The sequence below is a fragment of the Bos javanicus genome, chromosome 11, assembly GCF_032452875.1.
Source record: "Bos javanicus breed banteng chromosome 11, ARS-OSU_banteng_1.0, whole genome shotgun sequence".
NCBI lineage: Eukaryota > Metazoa > Chordata > Mammalia > Artiodactyla > Bovidae > Bos > Bos javanicus.
The window spans coordinates 3,649,610-3,674,758 of record NC_083878.1 but is presented as its reverse complement, the minus strand read 5'-3'; the positions used below and the strand labels follow the sequence as shown (position 1 = coordinate 3,674,758).

The window sequence follows — 25,149 nt, the reverse complement described above, 5'->3', positions numbered from 1 at the left end:
TTTTTTTAAAGAACTCTCACAAACCACTGTAGAAAGTGGTAAAGAGATCCAGCAGAGCACCCAAGAAGACCTCTGTGATGGGGAAGTGGGCGTTTTGCCATGCTCACTTGTCTCCATCCTTTTCTGCATTGTACCACCAGTCCATGACCAATGACTCTGAGTAAAGGTCTTGCACCTTCTCTAGGTCATTGCGTCCTTGCTCCATTTCCTTAATTAAAAGAGTCAGATCTTCATTCTGCCAAAATAAGTAAACACATTGCAAGATTATACCAAAGTTCAGATTCCAAACATTTCTAACAAAAAACCAAACTGTATCAGGAAAAGAAGAATCTAAAGAATTTCATGTAGTTCTTATTTATTTTTTAGACAGCCTAATTGAGGTGTGGCAGAAAATGAAGAGGAACTAAAGAGCCTTTTGATGAGAGTGAAACAGAAGAGTGAAAAGGCTGGTTTAAAACTCAACATTCAAAAAACTAACATCATGGCATCCGCTGCCATCATTCATGGCAAACAGAAGAGAAAAAAGTGGAAGCAGTGACAGATTTTATTTTGGGGGGTTCCAAAATCATTGTGGACAGTGACTACAGTCATAAAATTAAAAGACACTTGCTCCTTGGAAGGAAAGCTATGACAAACCTAGACAGTGTATTAAAAAGCAGAGACATCACTTTGCCGACAAAAGTCCGTATAGTCAAAGCTATGGTTTTTCCAGTAGTCATGTACAGATAGCTGAAGAATTGATGCTTTTGAACTGTGGTGCTGGAGAAGACTCTTAAGAGTCCCTTGGACTACAAGGAGATCAAACCAATCAATCTTAAAGGAAATCAACCCTGAATATTCATTGGAAGCGGAGAAGGCAATGGCACCCCACTCCAGTACTCTTGCCTGGAAAATCCCATGGACGGAAGAGCCTGGTAGGCTGCAGTCCATGGGGTCGCCAAGAGTCAGACACGACTGAGCGACTACACTTTCACTTTTCACTTTCATGCATTGGAGAAGGAAATGGCAACCCACTCCAGTGTTCTTGCCTGGAGAATCCCAGGGACAGGCGAGCCTGGTGGGCTGCTGTCTATGGGGTCGCACAGAGTCGGACACGACTGAGGTGACTTAGCAGCAGCAGCAGCATTCATTGGAAGGACTGATTGCTGAAGCTCCAATACTTTAGCCACCTGATGAGAAGAAGTGACTTTTTGGAAAAGACCCTGATACTGGGAAAGATTGAAGGCAAGAGGAGAAGGGGCAACAGAGGATGAGATGGTTGGATGGCATCACCAACTCAATGGACGTGAGTTTGAGCAAACTCCAGGAGATAGTGAAGGACAGGGGAGCCTGGTGTGCTGCAGTCCATGGGGCTGCATGACTTAGCAACTGAACAACAACAAACTGAATGTATGTAAAGTGCACCATGTGAATTGTTTTGACATTCACACTTGTGAAATCATCTCTGCAATCAAGACAATAATTATATCCATTACCCTCTATAAAGTTTGTATCCCACTGTAGATCTGCCCTCCCTCTTAGCCCCTCTTCAAAAAACAAGCGACTATTCATCTACTTTCTGTCACTATCAGTTTCAATTTTCTGGAATTTTACTTGTCTATTTTTTCAGCAGGTCTATATTTGTTTTCAGCAAAATACCCATAAAGTTTCCTATTTTAACCATTTTTAAAGTGTGTACACCTCAGTAGCATTAAGTACATTTACGATATTGCACAACCATCACTATTATCTAGTTCAAGAACTTTTTAAATCACCCAAATGGAAACCCATACCTATTTTTAATTAATTTTTATTAGAGTATAGTTGCTTTATGGAATTTTATTTAAATGGAATCATACAACATATCATCTTTTTGTGTCTAGTTTACTTTCATTAATTATTTTGAGATTTACCCATGATACAGCATGAATCAATAGTACATTCATTTCTATGGCTGAGTAGTATTCTATTATATACCAAATCCAAAATGTAGTCACCTGTAGATGGACATTCGGAGAAGGCAATGGCACCCCACTCCAGTACTCTTGCCTGGAAAATCGCATGAACGGAGGAGCCTGGAAGGCTGCAGTCCATGGGGCCGCTAAGAGTCAGACACGACTGAGCGACGTCACTTTCACTTCTCACTTTCATGCATTGGAGAAGGAAATGGCAACCCACTCCAGTGTTCTTGCCTTGAGAATCCCAGGGATGGGGGAGCCTGGTGGGCTGCCGTCTATGGGGTCACACAGAGTCGGACACGACTGAGGTGACTTAGCAGCAGCAGCAGCAGCAGCAGCAGCAGATGGACATTTGAGTTTCCAGGTTTGAGCTATGATAAATACTAACGCTATGAGCATTTGTGCACAAGTCTTCATATGAACATCTGCTTTCATTTCTCTTGGGTCAATGAGTAAGATCACACAGGTGGTGATGCTGAACTTTTCAAGAAATGACCAAACTGTTTTCCAAAATGACTGCACTAGTTTACATTCCCATTAGTAATTTATGAGAGTTCTAGTTCCTCCACATCCTTGTAAAAACTTGATAAGGTCAGTTGTCTTAATTTTAGCCATTTTAATAGCTGTGTAATGGTATTTCATTATGGTTAATTTGTGTTTCCCTAATAATTAATGAATTAATTAATTTGTGTTTCCCTAATGATTAATTAATTAAGCATCCTTTCATGATCTTGTTTGAAATGCATATATCTTCTTTGGTAGGGTGTCTGTCCAAATGTTTTGCCCATTTTTTGCTTCCTTGAGTTTTGAGAAATCTTAATATATTCTGGATACAAGACAATGAATACAATTTGAAAACATTTTCTCCCAGTCTACAACTTGTCTTTTAGTTATCTTAACATTGTTTTTAAAGAGAAATTTTTAATTTTGATTAAATCAAATTTATTGAATTGCTTTATATGGACTATGTTTTTGATATCCTAATAAAGTTTTTTTTGGTCTAACACAATGTCTCAAAGGGCTTTTCATATGTTCTCTTCTAGGAGGGGGAAAAACCTAGGTTTTACATTTAGGTCCATGTATCATTTTGAGTTAATTTTTTATTACAGTGTGATGTATGGAGCAAGATGTGTTTATTTTATCCAATTGTTCCAACATTTGTTGGAGGAAAAAAAAACATATACTTTCTCCACGGAATTGCCTTTGCATCTCTGTTGAAAATCAGTTATACACATATGTGTTAGTCTATTTCTGGTTTTGCTGTTCTGTTCTGTTGATCTATAAATCTGTCTTTACGCTAATACCACCCTGTCTTGATGACTATAACTTTATATATCTTGAGATCAAGTAGTATTAGTCTTTCAACTTTGATTTTCTTTTTCAAAGCATTTTGGCTATTTGAAATCTTCTGAATTTCCAGGGAATTAGTTTGTCAACTTTTACTGCTGAAATTTTGATTAGGAATGTGTTAAGTCTATTTTTTTCTCTTTTAGTATTCTTTTTATTTTCATATAAATTAATATCCTAAAAAAATTAAAATGAAAACACTAAACACAGTACTGCACATAGCAACCTCTGTTAAATGCCCTATTACAGCACTGAAGAAGGTCATTACACATGGAATACACATGGAGGGACTGAAGGAGACAGGAAGATGGCAGAACAGCAACTCGAGAGCCACTACTCTGTCTGCGCATGTCAACTACAGACTGAAGGGTAAAGGAATGACTACACACATACAGAACAGACACAGTTCAGATTTTCTTTTGGAGAATGCACATTCTAACATTGTGATGTCTTCTAACCCATAAACAACATACAACTCTCAATGTTTTATAGTTTTCAGTGACAGGCCTCTCACACACTTTGACAAATTTGTCACTACATGTTTCATATTTTTGATGAGATTGTAAAAGATAATTTTTATTTCAATGTTTATTGTTATTTGCTAATATGACAACATTTTTGTATGTCATATGTTGATCTTGTAGGAAATTACAATCTTGCTAACTTCAATTATTAGTTCCAGTAGCATTTTTGTACATTCCATTGGATGTTGAATGAAAATATAGTTTAATTTTATTCTATTTCAGAAGATTTTTCTGTATATATACTATGTAATATATATACCTAAGTCTTTCATTTTGGAGGAAATACTAAATTTCAATATTTAATTTTGAATTCTGTATGTTTATTTTTACTTTATCAAAATGTAATTGAATTTTGTGTGCTGATTTTATAACCAGTGACCTTACTGAACTCAGTTAATAGTTCCAGGAGTTTTTTTGTAGCTCCCTTGGAGTTTAATTTGTTACTTGCAAACAGGGACAGGTCTATTTCTTCCTTTCTAATCTGTATGCCTTTATTTTCTTGCCTTATCTTGGTAGAGCTTCCAGTAGTATGTTGAATATGAGTGGGGAGAGTGGACACAGCTAAATTCCCTGGAAATGGATTGACCCTTTCACGTTTTGCATTTATGATTTTCTAGACAGAAGTAGAGCAGCATTTGGCTGCTCCCACTACTGAGGCAAGATCTTCCTTTAAACTTTACCCCCTACCCACTGGATTATGAGGTTTTTCTAGTCTAGCTGATGGGAGTGGGCATTGCCATCTGATGAGCTCAGAGTACTGGTCTGTCCGATTCTTTTGAATGAGTCATTTCCAGACTCTAGTATTAATAGTTTCTCACATGTTAGCATTGATCAGTGTTCTGGCTTTAAAGTCACTCCTTACAACAGACAATAAGAAACACGTTCTCTAGAGAGGCACACTTGAAATGCACATCTTCAGGCCAAAATTGGAGAATTGGGGCATAGAATTTTATTTACTTTCTTGTATTAGCTCATTAAAATGAATTGTTTCATCAGATGGTCACATGGTTATACAGCTTGATGAATCAGAAGACAACTACCTAGCAAATTAATTTTTTGAAACCTTCCCACAAATGTGTGCAAACAGGCAGTGGTTAACAAACCTTATGTATGGACCCCCAGGGTGTTTGTTCCTAAACTTTGGCAAAATGTTGGTAATTGTTAACTTTGACTGATAGGTACATGGCCTATATACTCTTCTACTTTTGCATTTGTTTGCAACATTCCATAATGAAAAGCTTAGAAGAAAAATGGAATCTATTAGGATTCCTGGGCCTCTGTGCCTGGAGCCTGATTTGGTAGCTCAGTAGTGGAACTCGAGAATCTGAATTTTCACAGGTGCCCTAGCTCAGGTGGTCCTTAGGGCACCACAGTTTGCAGGACACTAGCTGTAAGGTGATTCATTTTCTCAACTTAGTTGTCCTTATGGTTGCGGTTCGTCCAATCATTGTCCACAGATCTCCAACCATTAGTGCCCAAATAAGTGAACACTCTCTGCTCAGCTCATGAAGCTCTTACCTGAACAGCCTCTGGAGTATAGGGATCCTTGCAGCCAAAATTATAAGAATGAAACTCTCCTCCAGTCAAAGAAGCAAGGTCTTTCAAAAATCCATTTGCAATCTCATCATTGTAACAGAAGGAGATGGTGTAAATAGGAATTTTCTGAAAAACTTTGACCTGGTCCATAACCATTTCAGGTGACTGAAATGATACATTTTCAGGGAAAAGAAGGGGGATAGAGAGGAAGAGACAAAAAAAAAAAAAATACATGAAAGTCCCTAGTATTTGTTCTAGATAGTGAAATTCTCAATTAGTAATTCCTTATACAGTGGAGAGTGACTTCTTGGAAAGGTGTCAATCCAATTCGACTGACAAAGCAAACTGTCAGGTGGTGAGAGCACGAAGACCAGTGACTCAGCGCATGCCCTCTGAAGGCTCACAGTTTCTGTGGGAAAAGTCTGGGAGAAAGACCGGACTAATCCAATTACTCGATTTTAGTGCACCTAAGCCTAGAATCCATGCTTTTAAAGGGTTGGACCTGGTGGCTCAGATGGTAAACAATCCGCCTGCAATGTGGGAGACCCAGATTCGATCCCTGGGTTGGGAAGATACCCTGGAGAAGAGAATGGCTACCCACTCCAGTATTCTTGTGGGGAGAATTCCATGGACAGAGGAGCCTGGCAGGCTACAGTCCATGGGGTTGTAAAGAGTTGGACACAACTGAGCAAATAACACATATATACACATAATTTTGAGCAGGGCTTTCCAGATAGTGTTAATGGTAAAGAACTTGCTTGCCAATGCAGGAGACATAAGAAACTCGAGTTCAATCCCTGGGTCAGAAAGATCCCTGGAGGAGGGCATGGCAACCCACTCACTCCAGTATTCTTGCCTGGAGAATCCCATGGACAGAGGAGCCTGGCAGGCTACAGTCCATGGGGTCACAAAGAGTCGGACACGACTGAAGTTACTTAGCACACACGCACGCACATAGTTCTGGACACTTAAAGCACTGGATCATGGGTAAGACATCCTGGATACTGGGATTCTACAGAATGAGGCCACAGGATCTTGGGGTGGCTTCCAAAGCTTCTACTGCTAAAAAGCAATGTCCAGCTTTAGATACCTCAGAGTGATAAAAACTGGTATCTCAGAGTGAAAAAAGAAACATTTATTTAGGGTCTTTTCATGTTCTGAGCACTCTGTTGGGGACATAATACCCCAGTTAACCCTCTTGTGACAGAGTTTTGGAAAGATTTCTAGTGGCCCATTCTCCTTTTTACTGTCAGAGACCTGGTTTTCAAGACAGCAACAGACTCAGTTAAAAACAAACATACAAATGTAACAAAACATACATGAAAACTCATCTTCTGACACTTTTTTTTTTGCAGCTAGGAGTGACCACATGACCCAGGTCTGTCCATTGAAGTTTCAAGGGAAAGATTTTTTTTGCTAATAAAAAGGCAAAGACATAACAAAAAAAGCTAATATCCTTCTCTTTTCCACCCCTGCCTCCTGGAAAATGGACACTCTGCTTAGGCACAAAGCAGCTGTCTTGTAACCATGAGGGTGGATGTCAAACAAACACAAAGATCAGCTGAAGCATGAAGATTAAAAGAAGCCTGTTTTCTTGGAGATATCCTTGAGTAGCTGTATAACCTAGACTACTTACCACCAGGCTTCTTCTTCATAGGAATATAAATCTCTCCATTTCAGTTATCATTTGTCTGCTCTCCTGCTTTTTTCTCTCAGTAATATGAAATCCTAATTGGCACAGTAGGTATGGATTCACTTAAAGATGGAGAAATTGAGGCTCAGAAGGACTAAGCTTCCTAGGGTCATCAATCTCTTAAGTGGTAAGACTAGATTCAAAGACAGATTTTAGTACTAGAAGCAATGTCAGATTATTTGTTTTCCCCTGCTTGCAATAGACTGTCACTTGGCAAGGATCGACTCTGTAAACATTACCAGACACACGGGGAAGGTGAACTGATGATGTGCCCTGCTGCCACTCCACCAGCACCATCATACCCAGATCAGCACCCTCAGAGGCTGCCTCTGGTTGTCCTGCCCTCATTGCTTCTGTATTTCTCAGTCCCTCTTTGATTGATTCAACCTGCTGGCTCCTTTAGCCAGTTTCCACTCTCCACCCCCAATTCCTATTCTTTGACTATTAACCTTTCCAAAATGTTTCCTATGAACCCCGGGGAGGTGAGGTGACGAGGGAGGAGGCCTCTGGACTCACCACCTGCTGGCCTTGAGCAGCTCACATGCTGCTCAGGGAGGCGCCAGTTGAGTGGTCCCCTGGTGTCCAGTCTCATTCCAGCCACTACATACACATGACTTCGGTCTCTGTATTTGGTTCCAGTCTTGAGCCTGCCCTTGCCCATAAGCCCGACTGAGTGCCTAACACACACTGCCCATAAGCCCATCCCACTTTTCCTCCTCTCTTCTCCTCTCCTCTCTGCCCATCAGCTGGTTCTGAACCAAACAGCAACCTAACCTAGCTGAGGGCTGACCCCATCTGTCCTGTCAACTTCAAGGACAGAGCAAATCTCTCTCTGCTGCCTGCATCTCCTTCGACCTAGCTTCCATTGTGAGCATTCACCATGGGCCAGTCACTAAGAGCTCTGCTGCGCTCTCTCCCTGCATCCCCTCCACAGCCCACTGAGGAAGGTACGATCATTATCCTCATTTCTTACCAACACTCATCGCCACTGGCCCTACGCCTATATGCCAGACTGGAGATATCAGGCCTAAATTCTGCTAATTTGATAAGATAGGTTTTAGCTAGAGATTGCTCCTATATCGGGGCTTCCCAGGTGGCTCAATGCTAAAGAATCTGCCTGCCAAGCAGGAGATGAGGGTTCAATCCCTGGGTGAGGAAGATGCCCTGGGAAAGGAAATGACAACCAATTCCAGTATTCTTGCTTGGAGAATCCCATGGACAGAGTCTGGCAGGCTCTGGGCTTGCAAAAAAGAGTTGGACATGACTTAGCAATTAAACAACAACAATCTCTATATTGACTTCCAGCTGAGATATTTGGGGAGGGACATTAATGTTGATTTAGTGCTGACATTGTGGGTAGCATCTTCATTTTCATACATTACCTGACATCACTTCATAGATTTATTTGCTCACTGTCTGCATGCTAAGTCGCTTCAGTCATGTCCAACTCTGCAACCCCATGGACTGTAACCCGCCACACTCCTCTGTGGAGTGGGTTGCCATGCTCTCCTCCAGGGGATTTTCCCAACCCAGGGATTGAGTCTGCATCTTTTATGTCTCCTGCACTGGCAGGTGGGTTCTTTACCACTAGTGCTACCTGGGAAGCCCAAAAAGCTTTGCGTTGCTCACTATCTATCTCCCCATAACACAGAAGCTTTGCTGAAGGCAGGTACCTGGTCTGTCTTGCTCTCTACCATATCTCAGATTGATAACAGTACCTGGCTCATAAAAAATGCTCAGGAAATATCCATGGAATGCATTCACAAGAACATCATAGCAAGCCTGTAAGGAGGGAGCATTAGCTCTAAGTCACAGATGAGGAAACTCACTCTGGGGACACTTGCCCAAAGTCATTCAGATGGGCAGTGCCAGTGATGAGCTCTAACCCAGGTCTCTGGATTTAAAGCTACTTATTCCCATCAGTCCTGACACCCCAAGAGAGCACGAGCATGAGAAAGTCTGCTACATGTATCGCTGTGAGCCCCCGACCCGCACGCAGTCCCAGGTAATGTTTGCTAAACTGGCACGAGGTTCCAGAGCCCAGCGAAGTGGTAGAGAGCTGGGCAGAGGGCGGGGCTGCATCTTGACTGCAGAAGGAGCTTGATCTCTGCCAGGGAAGATAGCATTCCTGTCCTCCTGCCCCTCACCCGCAGCCCCCAGGGATTTTCCTCTGCTGGTGGGTGTCCTCACAGCTTTGACAAGAAGACTCAGTAGTTGAAGTAAGCCTTTCCCCCCTGCAGCCTGACTCACCTTGACTCTTCTCAGATGCTAAGCGGAGCTACCCCAGTAGCTGAGATGGAAGGGTTTGAACGTGGAGGTCACTCCCTGTGTAACGCCCATATAACTCCTCAATCAGTTCCCTTCAGACGCCTTGTTGGTCCCTAAGATGAGGTCCCTAAGATGAGGCCACGCTGCACACCTGAGACATTCGCCCCGGTGCCTTGTCCCTGAGTCTAAACAGGTGTGTGGCCAGATGTCCCTTTCACCACAAAGGTCACCTTGGCGTGACAAGAAAGGCAGGAATGGTTCTCTCGTAGTCTGAAGGAGGTTTGTTTGTACAGGGGCAGTCCCCCGTGCCTTCCCCTGCCGCCACCTCTCATATACCCCATGTGGGTCCTTATTATACATCTGTTTTTGTTTAAAATGGTGTAGTTAACTTCCTCACGTCCACTTTCTCGATTTTTGCGAGAGTGAGGCCCTAACTTCAAAGAAATCCCCAAACAATCACAGCCAAATGTGCTTGGCTTCTCTAGCAGAGGCCCCGAAGTGTCCACTCACATCTACAGATACCCAGCAAAGGACACCTAGTGATCCCAGGTTCATGAAAACTAGTATTACTAGAACCCTTTGAACTTGATTAAAGACTTGGCTTTCATATAATTCTGCCCTGGACATTTAATAAACAAGCAGTACAGTGATGTCCATGGAATTGAATTCTGAATAGCATCTCTGTGTGTTCTTCCAAGTAGAAAATTCTGCTGAGTACTGGGAATAATAACATTGGTCTTACCTATTCAGGTCCTACACAGTCAGTGAAAATTAAAAAACAAATGGAGATTGAGTGCTACATTTTAATGTCCTCTACATGGAACATGAATATCAAATATCCTTTTTTTGAGAAAACCTGAGGGGCAATACAAACTAAATAGACTGCATGTGGGGAAAAGGCAGAGAGGAATATGAAATGCCTGAATGAGAGTTTATAAATCACTTTTTTAGCAATTAGCATATTGCTAATTCCAGCTCATCCATATCCCTAGTTTCTTATCATTAACTGGACCACAGACCCTCTGAGAATCCAGGGAAAGCTACTGACCTTCTCCCCAGAGGAATGTATTTAAATATAATTTAAATATATTTTTTGGAGATTCCAATTTAAATATACTTTTGGGAGATCCGAGATCCTCATAAGTCTGTGATGAACTCGAATCTAAGCATCCTTCTTAACACATTGTTGGTATAGTGTTACTTGGTAAATCCTTTTCAAGGGCTGTTTGCTGGGATCTATCAAAATATATATCTTTTTACTGAGAACACATCTCAGAATTTATGCTACAGATACACTCATACAGGTGCAAAATGATATATGTGCCCCATTACTTTTGCAACCTTGAATAGAAAGATTGAAATAACCTAAATGTTCATCTCCAGGGGATATGACTAAGTAGCTGTGTGATGGAATAGTAAACAGCTATTAAAAAATGAGGAAGCTTTTTATGAAATGATATTAAGCGATCTCTGAGGTATACTGTTTTATTTATTTACAAAAAATTTTTGGCCAAACCCTAAGGCATGTGGTATCTTAGCTCCCCAACCAGGGATCAAACCCAGTCTCCCTGCATTGGAAGGCAGGGTCTTAACCACTGGGCTTCCAGTGAAGTCCTTTGTTTTATTAATAAAGGTTCAGAATTGTGTGTGTAATATGCTGCGTGCATGTGTGCTAAACCATTTCAGTGGTTTCCAACTCTTTGAAACCCTATGGACTGTAGCTCACTGGCCTCCTCTGTCCATGGGATTCTCCAGGCAAGAATACTGGAGTGGGTTACCATGCCCTCCTCCGGGGATCTTCCTGACCCAGGGATCAAACCTGTGTCTCCAGCACCTGCTGCATTGGCAGGCAGGTTCTTTATCACTAACTCCACCTGGGAAGCCTGTGTAATATGCTACCATTTATATATTTTAAAAAGGAAATATATATATATATATATATATATATACATTTATCTGTTTACATAACAAACTATCTTTCAAAGAAAATAAAGAAACTAGTAACCTACATTGCCTCTTAGGTGATGAACAGGAGTGGGAGGGAGAATTTTCTCTACATATCCTTTTGTACCTTTATAATATGTTCCATGTTAATGTACTACTATGCAAAAATTAAATCAGTTTTTAAGGTAGTTTTATTAAATCTATATAATTTAATATGATGCAGTCACTGAGAATGATGTTTCAGAAGAATGTCTCATGACTTGGAAAACTGGCACATATTAGAGAAAGGGCAGAAAATTGAATTATGGACTACTTATACTTACCTCTTATTTTTCCTTATGATTATATGCCTACCTATATTTCCTAAATTGCAATAAAATCAGTTAGAATTTATTAAAAAGAAAAAGACTCCTTGTCCAGATGACTTGCAAGTCAGAATCTCCTTACAGAATCAGCCTACACCTTCTCCAAACACCAGTCCCATACTTGCACAGGTTTTGGACAGCCATGAAATCCAGGTGGCTCAAGCTCAGCTTCCTCCACTGGCAACCCCTAAGTCTTCAACTTCTTGAGTTGTCAGTCAGTTAATAACAATTACTAGACAACTGAAATCGGTCTTCTTGACCCCTTCCTCTCTTGGTCCTCACCCAGCCCCCCACCTTCTACCCACAAACTGGCCACCAAGTCCTTTGATGCTACTCCTATGATCTCATCTCTGATGGGTTCCTCCTTCCAAATTTCTGCTGCTCCTCCCTGAGGTGGGACCTCACCAGCTCTCATCAAGATCTAGTCTTTCCCTGGCTCTACTGAGGCATATTTATAACCTATTAGGTGGATGGGACCTTCTGTTCCCCTGAGAGTACCCAGTGAGGTAAAGACCATCCTTTCCATGTGACACTCAAGGACCATCATGGTCTCCCCCAACTTAACCTCAGAGACTCGGCCCCGACACTCTTCTATCACTGCTCTTGCTCTCCGGTTGTCACCCTGAGCAGCCCACATACCTTTACACCTCTGTTCGTTCTGCCCAGGATACCAGCAATCTCCTCTGTTTAAAAAACTCTTTATCCTCCTTTCAGACACAGCTGAAGCGTGCCCTTCTCAGTGGATGCTTGCTTGGTCTTCTTTCCATCTTGTACAGCAGAATTCATCACTGTGCTCTCACCCAGTCTGTAGCCTAGACAACCCTACTCCCTGTATAGTGTCAGAATTCACTGTACATGCTCGCGTACCCTCCAACATGTAAGCTTCCCTAGAGCAGGACATTATTCATCTTTGTAGCCTCACACCTTGGCACCAGACAAGGAGCATAAACAAAGCACAATAAACTGCCTTTGAGTAGAAAGTACAGTGAAATTGGTAGAAAAATTATACCAAATAAAATTTTACTATATATACAACTTCTTGGCCACAAATCTAATGCTGCAGTAAAATCTGGTTGCTTTAGTATTTAAGCCCTGGACTGTTTGACACAGGATATTTTACAATATTTGCCTAGCAGTCTTCACATGCAGACACTTCACAATGAAGGAAACAAGTTGATACTAATTCACTTCAGCGGTTAATTTACATTGTACTGGCCTGCACATCCGTATATTTATTTAATGCCCAGAGCATTAGTCTTTCATTCACAAAGCTCAAAAGAAGATGAACAGACTCCACTAAAACTTTTCAAATATTTTCCAGTCAGGCTAAACAAAACAAAGAACATTTCACCAGAAAGGCATGCTTTGTTTAAATGATTACTAAGTTAAAATTAGGGGTAAAACCAAGGACATTGTGCAGTGACATGTTTAGATTCAGTGTCCCCAAAGGAAAAAAAATCAAAAAGATATCCTTGCTCTTAGTTTATAATAAAATATAAACCAGTCTTCCATGGAAAGCAGACATTTCCTTTCATGGGGTTGGTCTCCAGGCCTATGGGAGTGCATCAAATTAACCAGACAACACTCACTGTCACATAAATTTTCCTCAGTGCTGCAGTAGACAAAGGAATTTCTCAATATGGATGTGTTTGTTTTACCTCACTTCTGGGTCCCTAAGTCAAGCAAGCATCTGTCAACAGCTTTTTGGTGGCAATGAAAAAGGTCCCCCAATTCCCACTCTCAGCTTTCACTTTCAGGGGCTTAGTGAGTCTGTCTTTGTTCCCAACTTTGATAAGTACCTGATCAGGTCTCCCATCTGTCAAAAGGTAGATTACTTGTGTTTCTTCATCAGCAAAAGCAATTTGCAGGGCACTCAGGGTGTTTGTGGAACTTCCAATCTACAGAAAAGAGAGAGAGAGAGACATACCAAGTGTATACTTCAATCTCAGAAAAAGAGCTCACAAAGTGTTATTCCCTGCCTCCAAAAAAAAAAGAAGGTATTTGTGAAATAAAAGATAAATTTAAATTATATTGAGATAATGATTTCAGTCCAGGAATTCAAGAAGTTGAATCCTTGGATGTATCATAAAAGCGTCTATGCAGATAGTCCCAGGAGAGCTAGAAGCTGGGACAATGCATTTCCTGTCCTATTGACAGAGCTCTTAATTCAATTTTATCTTTGTGTGTTTCTGTGGGAGGCACTAACTCAGTTACTGTTCATTCAGCTGTCAGCACGGCTTAAACACGCAGCCTGAATACACCCGGGTGGGGACCGTGTTTGTTTTCAGCCAGGATTGATTCATGACACCCAATATTCAGCAAACACAAGTGTGGTGTCATGGGCAATGTGGAGGTACAGGAAGCTGTAAAACTGTAAAATTACTGCAGCTCTGTCCAGGGATGGAGAGAACTGTCACTCCACAATAAAAAAGAGCCAGACAAACAGCAAGTATGTGACTTTTGTTACATTCATGAGAGAGCTCAGATCACAGGGCAACCAACTGGCCCAAAATCTGGGGAGAGGTGGGCATCTGGAGAGTCCGGTGAGATGCAAGCCCTGGCTCCTGGGACAGGATGCAGCCAGACACTGAAGGAGAGCTGGGTTGGGGTGGCTGGTGAACCAGCAGAAGCTGCGGGTATATATTGGCAAGAGACCACAATATGGGGGCATCGGTGTTCTTTTTTTCTTTTTAAAGTTGTATTTACTCATTATTTATTCAGTTTTATTTATTTATTCACACCCAGCTGTGCTGAGTCTTTGCTGCTGCATGCCGGCTTTCTCTAGTTGCAGTGCATTCTCATTGTGGTGGCTTCTCTTGGAAGCACAGGCTCTAGGATGAATGGGCTGCGGTAGTCATCGTGCATGTAGTCATCGTGCATGGGCTTACTTGACCCATGGCATGTGGGATCTTCCTGGACCAGGGATCAAACTGGTATCTCTGGCATTGGAAGGCAGATTCTTAACCAGTGGAATGCCAGGGAAGCCTGGCATCAGTGCTCTCTTGAAGACTGTTTCACCACAAACCCCACAGGGTATTCACAGGATAGACTGAGAGAGCCTAGAGAAAATCTCCTTCATATGGCAGAACTGAGGGAGAGATTCAGTGACACAGGAACATCCACAGAGACCCTGTTCTCTCTCTCCCCTGCAGAACAAAAGCTTTTGTGTGTGTGTGTGTGTGTGTGTGTGTGTGTGTGTGTGTGTGTGTGTATGAGGTAAAGGGCAGTAACGAACATACTCATCCTCGGGGTGCTGGTCAAAACCCAGAAGGCTGGGGAATGGAAGAGGAAACAACAAAGCCCCTACACCTGCAGAAGGAGCAGGGCTACATTCTGGACTCAGAGATACTGACAAAGCCACACCCCTGAGACTCCTGGACACCAGGCCCGACTAACACTGAGGCTTATTCAGAAAATACCCATCCCTGTTACTCCCCTAGAAACATCAACTAACAAGCAACCTGCAAGAGAAAAGTTCTCTCTGAAGCCCAGTGTAAAGGGAAAAATCAAAAGCTGAGGGTGGAGCAGACAACCTTCTGGTACATCATCTCTCACCCTAACACAAAGCATCACTACAATAATGTGAGGGCTATGGTGCAAACAGACCAACCTCAAACCCAGTTCAGCTCTTAATTAGATTAATTTAACCCATCCCACTGGAGAAGGAAATGGCAACCCACTCCAGTACTCTTGCCTGGAGAATCCCATGGAGGGAGGAGCCTGGTGGGCTACAGTCCATGGGGTCACAAAGAGTAGGACATGACTGAGCGACTTCACTTCACTTCACTAACCCATCCCACAAAAGAAAGTCATGCTCTTTTCCAGGCATAAAAAAATATTTATCTCAGTCTCTATATACTGCAGCTCTATGATGTCCAGCTCTTAACAAAAAATGTGTTGTTCATTGTTCAGCTGCTAAGTCATGTCTAATTCTGCGGTCCCATATACTGAAACACTCTAGGCTTCCCTGTCCTTCACTATCTCCTGGAGTTTTCTCAAACACTGTCCATTGAGTCCATGATGCCATTCAACCATCTATGTCACCTCCTTCTCCTGCCTTCAATCTTTCCCAGCATCAGGGTCTTTACCAATGAGTTGGCTCTTCATATCACATGGCCAATGTATTAGAGCTTCAGCTTTAGCAAAAAATAAGCATATCAAATAGAATATACAACACACTATCAAGAAACTAAAGTACTCATCAGAAACAAACTCAGATGTGACACAGATGCTAAAACCATCTGACAGAAAATTTTAAATAACTGTGATTCATACATTAAAACCTCTAATGGCAAAGGTGAACAACATTCAAGACCAGGTAGGTAATTTCAGCAGAGATGGAAACCTTAAGAAATAGCAGAATGGAAATGCTACTAATGAAAAACACAGTAAGGGGACTTCCCTGGTGGTCTAGTGGTTAAGAATCCACCTTGCAATGCACGGAACACAAGTTTGATTCCTGGTTGGGGAACAAGATCCCAAATGGCAGGGAGCAACTGAGCCCCCAAGGCACAACTACTAAGCCAGCGTGCTCCACAGCCCAGGCATCACACCTAGAGTCTGTGTACTGCAACCAAAGACTTGATGCAATGGAGATTGCATTCATGCATGCATTCATGACACAATGAAGATCCTGCGTGCTGCAATAAGACCTGACACAGCCCAATAAATAAAAATAAACAAACAAAACATGCAATAGGAATATGAAGAAATCTTTTAAAGAGTTCAAAGTGCTGTGTCTCTATATATCAACAGGGATTGGTCCAGGACCCTTTCTCCCATAGATACCAAAATCTGCAGATGCTCAAGTCTGTTAAATAAAATGACATGGTGTTTGCATATAACTAATATACATCCTCCCATCTACTTTAAATCTTCTCTAGATTATATGTAATATCTAATACAGTTTAAATGTTATGTAAATGGTTGCCAGTATGCAGCAAATTCAAGCTTTGCTTTTTGAAAACACTCTCCGACATAAATCACAGCAGGATCCTCTATGACCCACCTCCCAGAATATTGGAAATAAAAGCAAAAATAAACAAATGGGACCTAATTAAAATTAAAAGCTTCTGCACAACAAAGGAAACTATAAGCAAGGTGAAAAGACAGCCTTCAGAATGGGAGAAAATAATAGCAAATGAAGCAACTGACAAAGAACTAATCTCAAAAATATACAAGCAACTCCTGCAGCTCAATTCCAGAAAAATAAAAGATCCAATCAAAAAATGGGCCAAAGAACTAAACAGATATTTCTCCAAAGAAGACATACAGATGGCTAACAAACACATGAAAAGATGCTCAACATTACTCATTATCAGAGAAATGCAAATCAAAACCACAATGAGGTACCATTTCATACCAGTCAGAATGGCTGCTATCAAAAAGTCTACAAACAATAAATGTAGAGAGGGTGTGGAGAAAAGGAACCCTCTTACACTATTGGTGGGAAGGCAAACTAGTTCAGCCACTATGGAGAACAGTGTGGAGATTCCTTAAAAAACTGGAAATAGAACTGCCTTATGACCCAGCAACCCCACTGCTGGGCATACACACTGAGGAAACCAGAACTGAAAGAGACACGTGTACCCCAATGTTCATTGCAGCACTGTTTATAATAGCCAGGACATGGAAGCAACCTAGATGTCCATCAGCAGACGAATGGATAAGAAAGCTGTGGTACATATACACAATGGAGTATTACTCAGCCATTAAAAAGAATACATTTGAATCAGTTCTAATGAGGTGCATGAAACTGGAGCCTATTATACAGAGTGAAGTAAGCCAGAAAGAAAAACACCAATACAGAATAATAACACATATATATGAAATTTAGAAAGATGGTAAGGATAACCCTGTATGCGAGACAGCAAAAGAGACACAGATGTATAGAACAGTCTTTTGGACTCTGTGGGAGAGGGCAAGGGTGGGATGGTTTGGGAGAATGGCACTGAAACATGTATATTATCATATGTGAAACGAATCACCATCCAGGTTCGATGCATGATACAGGGTGCTCGGGGCTGGTGCACTGGGATGACCCAGAGGGATGGGATGGGGAGGGAGGTGGGAGGGGGTTCAGGATCGGGAACACATGTACACCCATGGCGGATTCATGTCAATATATGGCAAAACCAATACAATATTGTAAAGTAATTAGCCTCCAATTAAAATAAATAAATTTACATTAAAAAAAAAAGAAACTTTCTGGAATTAAAAAATCCATCTGGGGTTGGTTGAATCCATGAATGAGGAACCTGTAGATACAGAGGAATGACTGTAAGTTCAAAATAGCCAAGGAAAGAATTAGTGAACATGAATATAGAGCAATAGAAATTATCTAAAATTAAATGCAAAGAGGAAAAAGAACAAAACAGAAAAGAGCATCAGAGAGCTATGGAGCAAATGGTCTGGTATATGCTTAATTGGAAACAAAGCAGAAAAGGGAAAAAGAGGGTAGAAGAAATATTTGAAAAAATAATGGTTGAGAATTTCCCCAAAACAATGACAGATATAACCCCATGGACCCAAGAAGGTCAGATAACATCAGGTAGGATAAATAAATGACCTAACACTCTGCCAGTGTGATAGCTAAGAAAGCCAGGTAGTGAGCTGGGACTTTCATCCCCACCAACTGTAACATGGCCTCCCTGCTCAATGATGTCCATTCCCACTTAGCAGTGAAAAGGTGTTCCTCCCCATCAGGTTTCAACAGAGTTCCAGTGGGGAACCTGAATTTCAACCTGCACCCAGAAGTATGAGGCAGGGCCAACCTACTACACCCCTGACAGAGCAGTGTCAGACAACGCCGACTAAATAGGAGGTTAGAATAATATCCAGAGTCTCATAAACATAAGACAAAAATGTCTAGGATTCAGTTGATAAACACTCCTTCATACCAAGAATCAGGAAGCTCTCAACCTGAAATGAAAAAGATGATAGCAACAGCAAGAAGACGGAGATGTTAGAATTATTTGATAAAGATTTTAGAGCAGCTGTGAAAAAAAATGCTTCAACTAGAAATGACCAATGATCTTAAAACAAATGAAAACTAAAAAACATCAGCAAAGAAATACAAAGTCCCATGAAAAAAATAAAAGACAAGAAGGAGAACCAAGTGGAACTTTTAGAACTTAAAAATACAATAACTGAAATTTTATAAATTCTCTGACCTATGCCAGCTGACCACAGCTCGGTGATATCAGCACACAGCACATTTAGAACACCTGGGTCATGTTCTGAACTGACTTGGTTGATTTCTGGACCAAATCAGTCCAAAGACTAATAGAGGAATCTGGTGTTCTTGAAAATGAATTTTACACATTCAGCAAGCAAGCAAAGGTACTTCAGTAAAGGTTTCTAAAGAGAACAGAATCACAGTGTAAAAACTGATCTGACATATTTTTAGCCATTTAGATGAGACTGATTCTATTCTTTAGTGATTTTTATATAAAGAGGAACCTGCTAATGTTTTTATCCAATGAGAGTACATATATAACATCCTGTTATCACAAACTCTAAATTAGCACACTCTGAATTAAGATATTTCCCGTTACCTAGAGTCATAAAAGAAACTTCAGTGGATAATCCTGGATGTTTAACAAGCTGAGAATAAATTTAATACTCTTTTCCAGCGTATGGTGGCCAATTAGGACAAAATGTTACAGACATTATTCCTTATAGAACAGATTTCCTCCTCTCGTTATTTATTTACTTAAATTTATTTATTTTTGTTGTGGTGCATGGCCTGTGGCATCTTAGTTCCCCAACCAGGGATCCAATCTAGGCCCTTGGCAGTGAAAGCACAGAGTCCTAACCACTGGACCACCAGGAAATTGCCCCTCCTCTCATTTTAAAAAGAAAAACTTTTAATTTATTCATTTACTTATTTTAGGCTGCCCTGTTGCTGTGCATGGGCTTTCTCTAGCTGTGGAGAGCGGTGGCTCTCTCTTTGCTGTGGTACACAGGCCTCTCGTAGCAGTGGCTTCTCTTGCTGTGCATCATGGACTCTAGAGCTTGAGTTTAGTAGTTGTGGCACAGGGGCTGAGTTGTCCCACAGCATGTGGGATCTTCCTGGATCAGGGATTGAACCCATGTCCCTTTGGCAGGTGGATTCTTCACCAGTGAACCACCAGGGAAGTCCCTTTCCTCTCATTAAAAAAAAGAATCCCAAAGGAACTCCAGAACATTCCAATGATAGTGCAAACCCTGCTCGTTAATACTCAGGGAGCTCCACTAATGGCCATGTGTAGCTTCCTGTCAAATCTGGAGCTCTAATTCAGGCAACGAATCATTTTAAAGTTATTTATGATCCATATTTCGGAGAAGGCAATGGCACCCCACTCCAGTACTCTTGCCTGGAAAATCCCATGGACGGAGGAGCCTGGTAGGCTGTAGTCCATGGGGTCGCTAAGAGTCGGACACGACTGAGCAACTTCCCTTTCACTTTTCACTTTCATGCACTGGAGAAGGAAATGGCAACCCACTCCAGTGTTCTTGCCTGGAGAATCCCAGGGACAGGGGAGCCTAGTGGGCTTCCGTCTATGGGGTCGCACAGAGTCGGACATGACTGAGGCAACTTAGCAGCAGCAGCAGCATGATCCATATTTGACTTTTTAAGAATAGTCCTTGGTCTCAATTTTAGTATATCTTAAATATGTGGAATGCTATGTGATTCTAAAAAAAGAACTTTTAAAATGAAGGTAAGTTCAAGACAACAGAAAACTTGAGAAAAGGGAAATTCTTCCCAGTAGTCTGTGTAGATATAAACTTCTCCAAGTAAAATAGACCCCTGAAGAAGTGATTTTACCTTTTCATCACACCCTGCTGCCCTATCTCTGTCCTGGCTTTCAGCCCTAACCACTCACATTATACTGTGTATTTCCACCAGTTCATTACTTTTGAACAAAATCCACTGTTTAAAATAGCTGTAATATATCATTTGAAACAAGGATGAAGTCTCAGAAGAAACAAATATGAATGTTTAAGTAAAAAAACTATATTTTGAAATTTGTTTTCATAAACAGGCTGAGACTTGAACTGAGGGCAGTGTTGTCAGTAGAAGCCTATCTAAATGTTAGATATCAACTAAAAAGATTGGATTAACATGACCTTTGTAAGTAAAACAAATGTCTATGTGAAGCCATGGCCATCCTTGGAGTTCAAAGCAGTTTCTTAAGCATTTCTATCCTGATCTCTGTTCTTCTCCCAGACCCAGCCTCTTTCTTACCTTAATGTCTCTAATCCAGGCCTGGGCCCCTTTCAGATTATCCTCATTGATTTCAACAAGTTTTTCCTGCCAAGCACTGGCTTGAGCATCAAACTGCACAAAATTGAATTTCTTTTTATGTTTCAACTGTTCCTGTAAGCGATAATTATTATTTAGCAATAAAAATCATTCAAATGTGAGAAGGGATTAGGACAGGTCATTGTTTGATACATTTTAATCACTATGATTTCTTTTTTCAGTTGTAGAAGCTAAAAATTACATTCAATAGAAAAAAATCAAGTACAAGAGGCATTTAAATAAAATTTACATACAGTTTGGACATTAAACTTTACAAATGCATATATGTATGACCATATATCAGATATATGTAATAAGTTTATATATATATAAAATATTACATTATTTTTCTTTAATACTGACATTAATGATATACTGAATATGTATACTAAATGCAACATGCTTAAAGAAAAAAAGAAATCCAAAATGGTGTCATCACTTTTTGGCAAGGCTATTGTTACAGTTGCAGATTTGTTCACTTGCCTTCCATCAGCCCATACTTCTCCAGTAGAAGTTCATCAAATTAAAAATTGTGTTTTGTATTTGTCAAACATTCCCTGTGATTGTTTTCTATGGTGCATACTCACTTGAATACCACCAACTCGTGACGGTACTCTGACACCCATTTATAGGTGTGGAAACTAGGAGGCAGGGAGTATTAGCAACCTGCTTCAGGTTGCGCAACTCAGAGGTGGCACAGGTGGAATAAGGACCAGACGCTCCTGACCAACAGCCTGCCCTCCCCCAACACGTCAGTTCTGGGGCCAGTACACGCAGCATCCCTAACACTCATTGGAAATTTAGAATAAACATGCCCAGCTGAAGAGTATCTGGAAAATAATGAAGGCATGTGCACGCCACAGATTTCAGGATAGAGCAGACCTGGAACGATGGACACAGAGATTCACCTAACAGCCTGTACATTACAGGAAGGACCCACTGACCCAAGAATCTACTTGCAAAGAACGGATGACTCGCACTGGCAAAAAGGATCCTTTTTCTGAAGTGGCTTTCCTGTGGGTTTCTAAGTACAAAGCTGGGCTGAGCATCTCTCATAACCACCGCAGGTCATGACTGGTGGAGATGTACTCATGATGCACAGGTGCCCAGGTGTCTGAGGCCTACAGCACCATCTCACCTGTATGAGCTGGATGACCTTGTTCTTCACCAGGTCCAGTTTCCCCGTCATTGAGTGAGACGTGTCGATGAGGATGTAGACACAATCACTAGGCACTTTTCCAAAGAGGCCTTGACTCCCATCCTGTAACCATTTAATCCTGGGGAGGAAATAGTTGAAAGTGAATGGTTAGAGCCTGTGGCACTGAGAGCATCTTCCTAAGAACTTTATGATACATCTACAAAGGAAAATCAATAGGACAGAAAAATAAATCCAATACTGGGCTCCAAAGCCAAAAGTAAATTACTTCCTGTCATCTGATATTTTGAGGCCTTTAGCTATGACTTCACACCATTTATTCTTCTAACCCTGCTGACTGTAGTCAAGCTAGTAATGCCAGCACATTCCTGAAGCTTCAATGAAGCTTATGGATAGAATCAAGCAACCCCAGATCCCAATGATAATCAAGTGCCACTTGTGTAAGCAGGACTGCTTATGTGGTCCATGCTCAGGGTCCCATCACAGATGTAAATGGTTCAGGAAGTTCATGGTGCAGGCAAAGTCTGGAAGAGCGGGCAGGGCAGACATAAAAATACTTGAAATTGAGTTCAGAGTTCAGCAAGCCCCAACAACTAGACTTTATAGGGCAAAACACTGAAGAGAGGGCTGCAAAGGAGAGAAAGCAGGTTGGGGAATGATGGAAAGAGAGACAGAAAAGGACAGAATGTGCTCCAGAGGTCTGCAGGAGGATTCTCTAGAGATTTTGGCTAAGTTACAATCAGGGCATGCATGTGAAAAAACTACTGAAATCAGAGAATAAATCACCAAAAAAGGAGTAGCTGGGCCAATTCCTCAGAGCTTACATAGGCCTGGGAATAGCTCATCTTCCAAGCAGTCAGAGTGGAAAGGCCTCCATAATGTATGTGGCACCAAGTAGAGTCCTCACAAGGGTATTGCTTTAGTAATAGGACCAAATGAATCCTGGACTAAAATGCCTCCTTGTTAGCACTATGCTAACATAACTTAAAAGCAAGTCCCAGAGTAACTTAACTGCACCCCAAGTAACTTATCTGCATCACATAACATACATTTTAAAAATATAACAAAATCCAGTTCCCAATAATGTTACATTCAAAATGTCTAGCATCTAGTAGAAAATTATCAGGCACATAGAAAAGCAGGAAAGTATGATTCATAATCAGAAGAAAAACAGATCAACAGAAAAAGACCTCAAAATGACATAGATGATAGAATTCTCTAAAAAGGATGCTACACAGCTATTATAAACATAACTCATATGTTCAAGAAGATTAAGTAGGAATGGAATGAGGAGAGGAAGGGAAGACATAAAAAAAAAATCCTCTGAGGAAAAATATACTGTATGCTATTAATAGTAAAGTAGACAGTAGCAGAAGAAAAGATAAGGAACTTTAAGAAAGACATAGCAATAGTAAACAGTTAAAAAAAAATACAGGGAGAAAAAGGTTTAAAAAATATAACAGAGGATAAGCCACCCATGGAACAACATCAAGGAGTGTAACATATGTGTAATTAGAAACTAAAGAGGAGGGAAAGGGGACAGAAAAATATTTGGAGAAATATGACCAAACGTTTCCAATTTTGTTGAAAATACACCTACAGATCCAAGAAGCTCAAAGAACCCAAATATACAGACAAAAAAAAAAAAATACCAAGACACATCATTATATAATGGCTGAAATCTAGTAATAAAGAAAAAAATCTTTAAAGGAGCCAGAGACAACATAAGAATAATAGATGATTCCTCATCATAAATTATGCAAGTCAAAAGAGAATGGAGAAAAAATTTTAAGGTACTGAGAGATAAAACGGTAAAACTAGAATTCTATACTTAGCAAAAATATCTTCCAAAAATAAAAGTAAATTCAGGAGTTTCTCAGACTAAAACAGCTGAGTAATTCATCAGCAATAGACGTGTGTTGGATCTATACAAAAAGAGTAAAGAGCAACATACATGTCAAACATGTGAATAAGTATAAAATACATTTATTCTCATTTTGAGTCTATTTACAAGACGATAGATTATAATGTATTTCGGGCTTATAGCATAAGTAGAAGTTAAGTGTAGAAGAATAATAGAAAATACCGATAGGGAATGGAAGCTGGAAGACTTTCATGATGTACATGAAGCAATACATTATTATTTTAAGGTAGACTGTGATAAGTTGGGGCTTCCTGGTGGCTCAGGAGTAAAGAATCTGCCTGCAATGCAGGAGCTGCAGGAGACATGGGTTCCATCCTTGGGTCGGGAAGATCCCCTGGAAGAAGGCATGGCAACCCACTCCAGTATTCTAGCCTGGAGAATCCCATGGACAGAGGAGCATGATGGGCTATAGTCCACAGGATCACAAAGAGTTGGACATGACTAAAGCAACTTAGCATGCATGCACATGTGATAAGTTAAAGACTTACATTGTAAATGCTAAAGTAGTCACATCACAACAAAACAAAACAAAGAGGTAGTTAATAAGTCAACAGTGGAGATAAAATGGAATCATAAAAAAATCTTTCTACAAAAGAAAGCAGAAAAAGTTAAAAAGGGAACAAAGAACATGTGGGACAAATAGAAAACAAATAGTAAGATTTTAAGTTTAAATCCAACCAAATCAATAATCACATTAAATGCAAATGATCTTAACACTCTAATGAAAAGTCAGAGATGGTCAGATTAGATTAAAAATAATATCTCTATATATTCTACCAATGAAAGGCCTAGTTCAATATACAATACATATAGGTAAATGAAGAAGGGTGGAAAAAAGATAAATCCTACAGAAAATAATCAAAAGAAAGCCAGAGTAGCTATACTGATTTTAGACAAAGCAAATTCCCAACAAAGAATTTACCAAAGATAAAAAGGGACATTTCATAATAATAAGGGAGCTGATTCATCAGGAGGACATAATGACCACAAGTGTTCATGTACTGGCTAATTGAGCTTCAAAATACATGAAGAACAAACTGATGGAACAGAAAGAACTGGACAAACACAAAACTATACTTGGAGATTCCAGCACTCTTCTCTCAATAATTTATAGAACAATTAAGCAGAAAATCAGTAAAAATATGGAAGATTTGAATAATACTATCAAC

General features: G+C 40.6%; 1 protein-coding gene across 12 annotated transcripts in view; it reads right to left on the bottom strand.

The window, feature by feature from the left end:
- The window catches only part of VWA3B (von Willebrand factor A domain containing 3B), a 178,212-nt gene that overhangs the window by 75,652 nt on the left and 77,411 nt on the right, over nucleotides 1-25,149 (bottom strand). For 9 of the 12 annotated variants that reach the window (XM_061431599.1, XM_061431598.1, XM_061431592.1 and 6 more), the window contains 5 exons: nucleotides 22,039-22,177; nucleotides 20,844-20,975; nucleotides 13,414-13,512; nucleotides 5,327-5,509; nucleotides 108-235 (listed from right to left, as the gene is read on the bottom strand). In XM_061431599.1, coding sequence (XP_061287583.1) covers nucleotides 108-235; nucleotides 5,327-5,509; nucleotides 13,414-13,512; nucleotides 20,844-20,975; nucleotides 22,039-22,177 — 681 coding nt within the window. The remainder of the gene's footprint in view (nucleotides 1-107; nucleotides 236-5,326; nucleotides 5,510-13,413; nucleotides 13,513-20,843; nucleotides 20,976-22,038; nucleotides 22,178-25,149) is intronic. The other 3 variants (XM_061431597.1, XM_061431595.1, XM_061431596.1) reach the window with 2 other exon arrangements.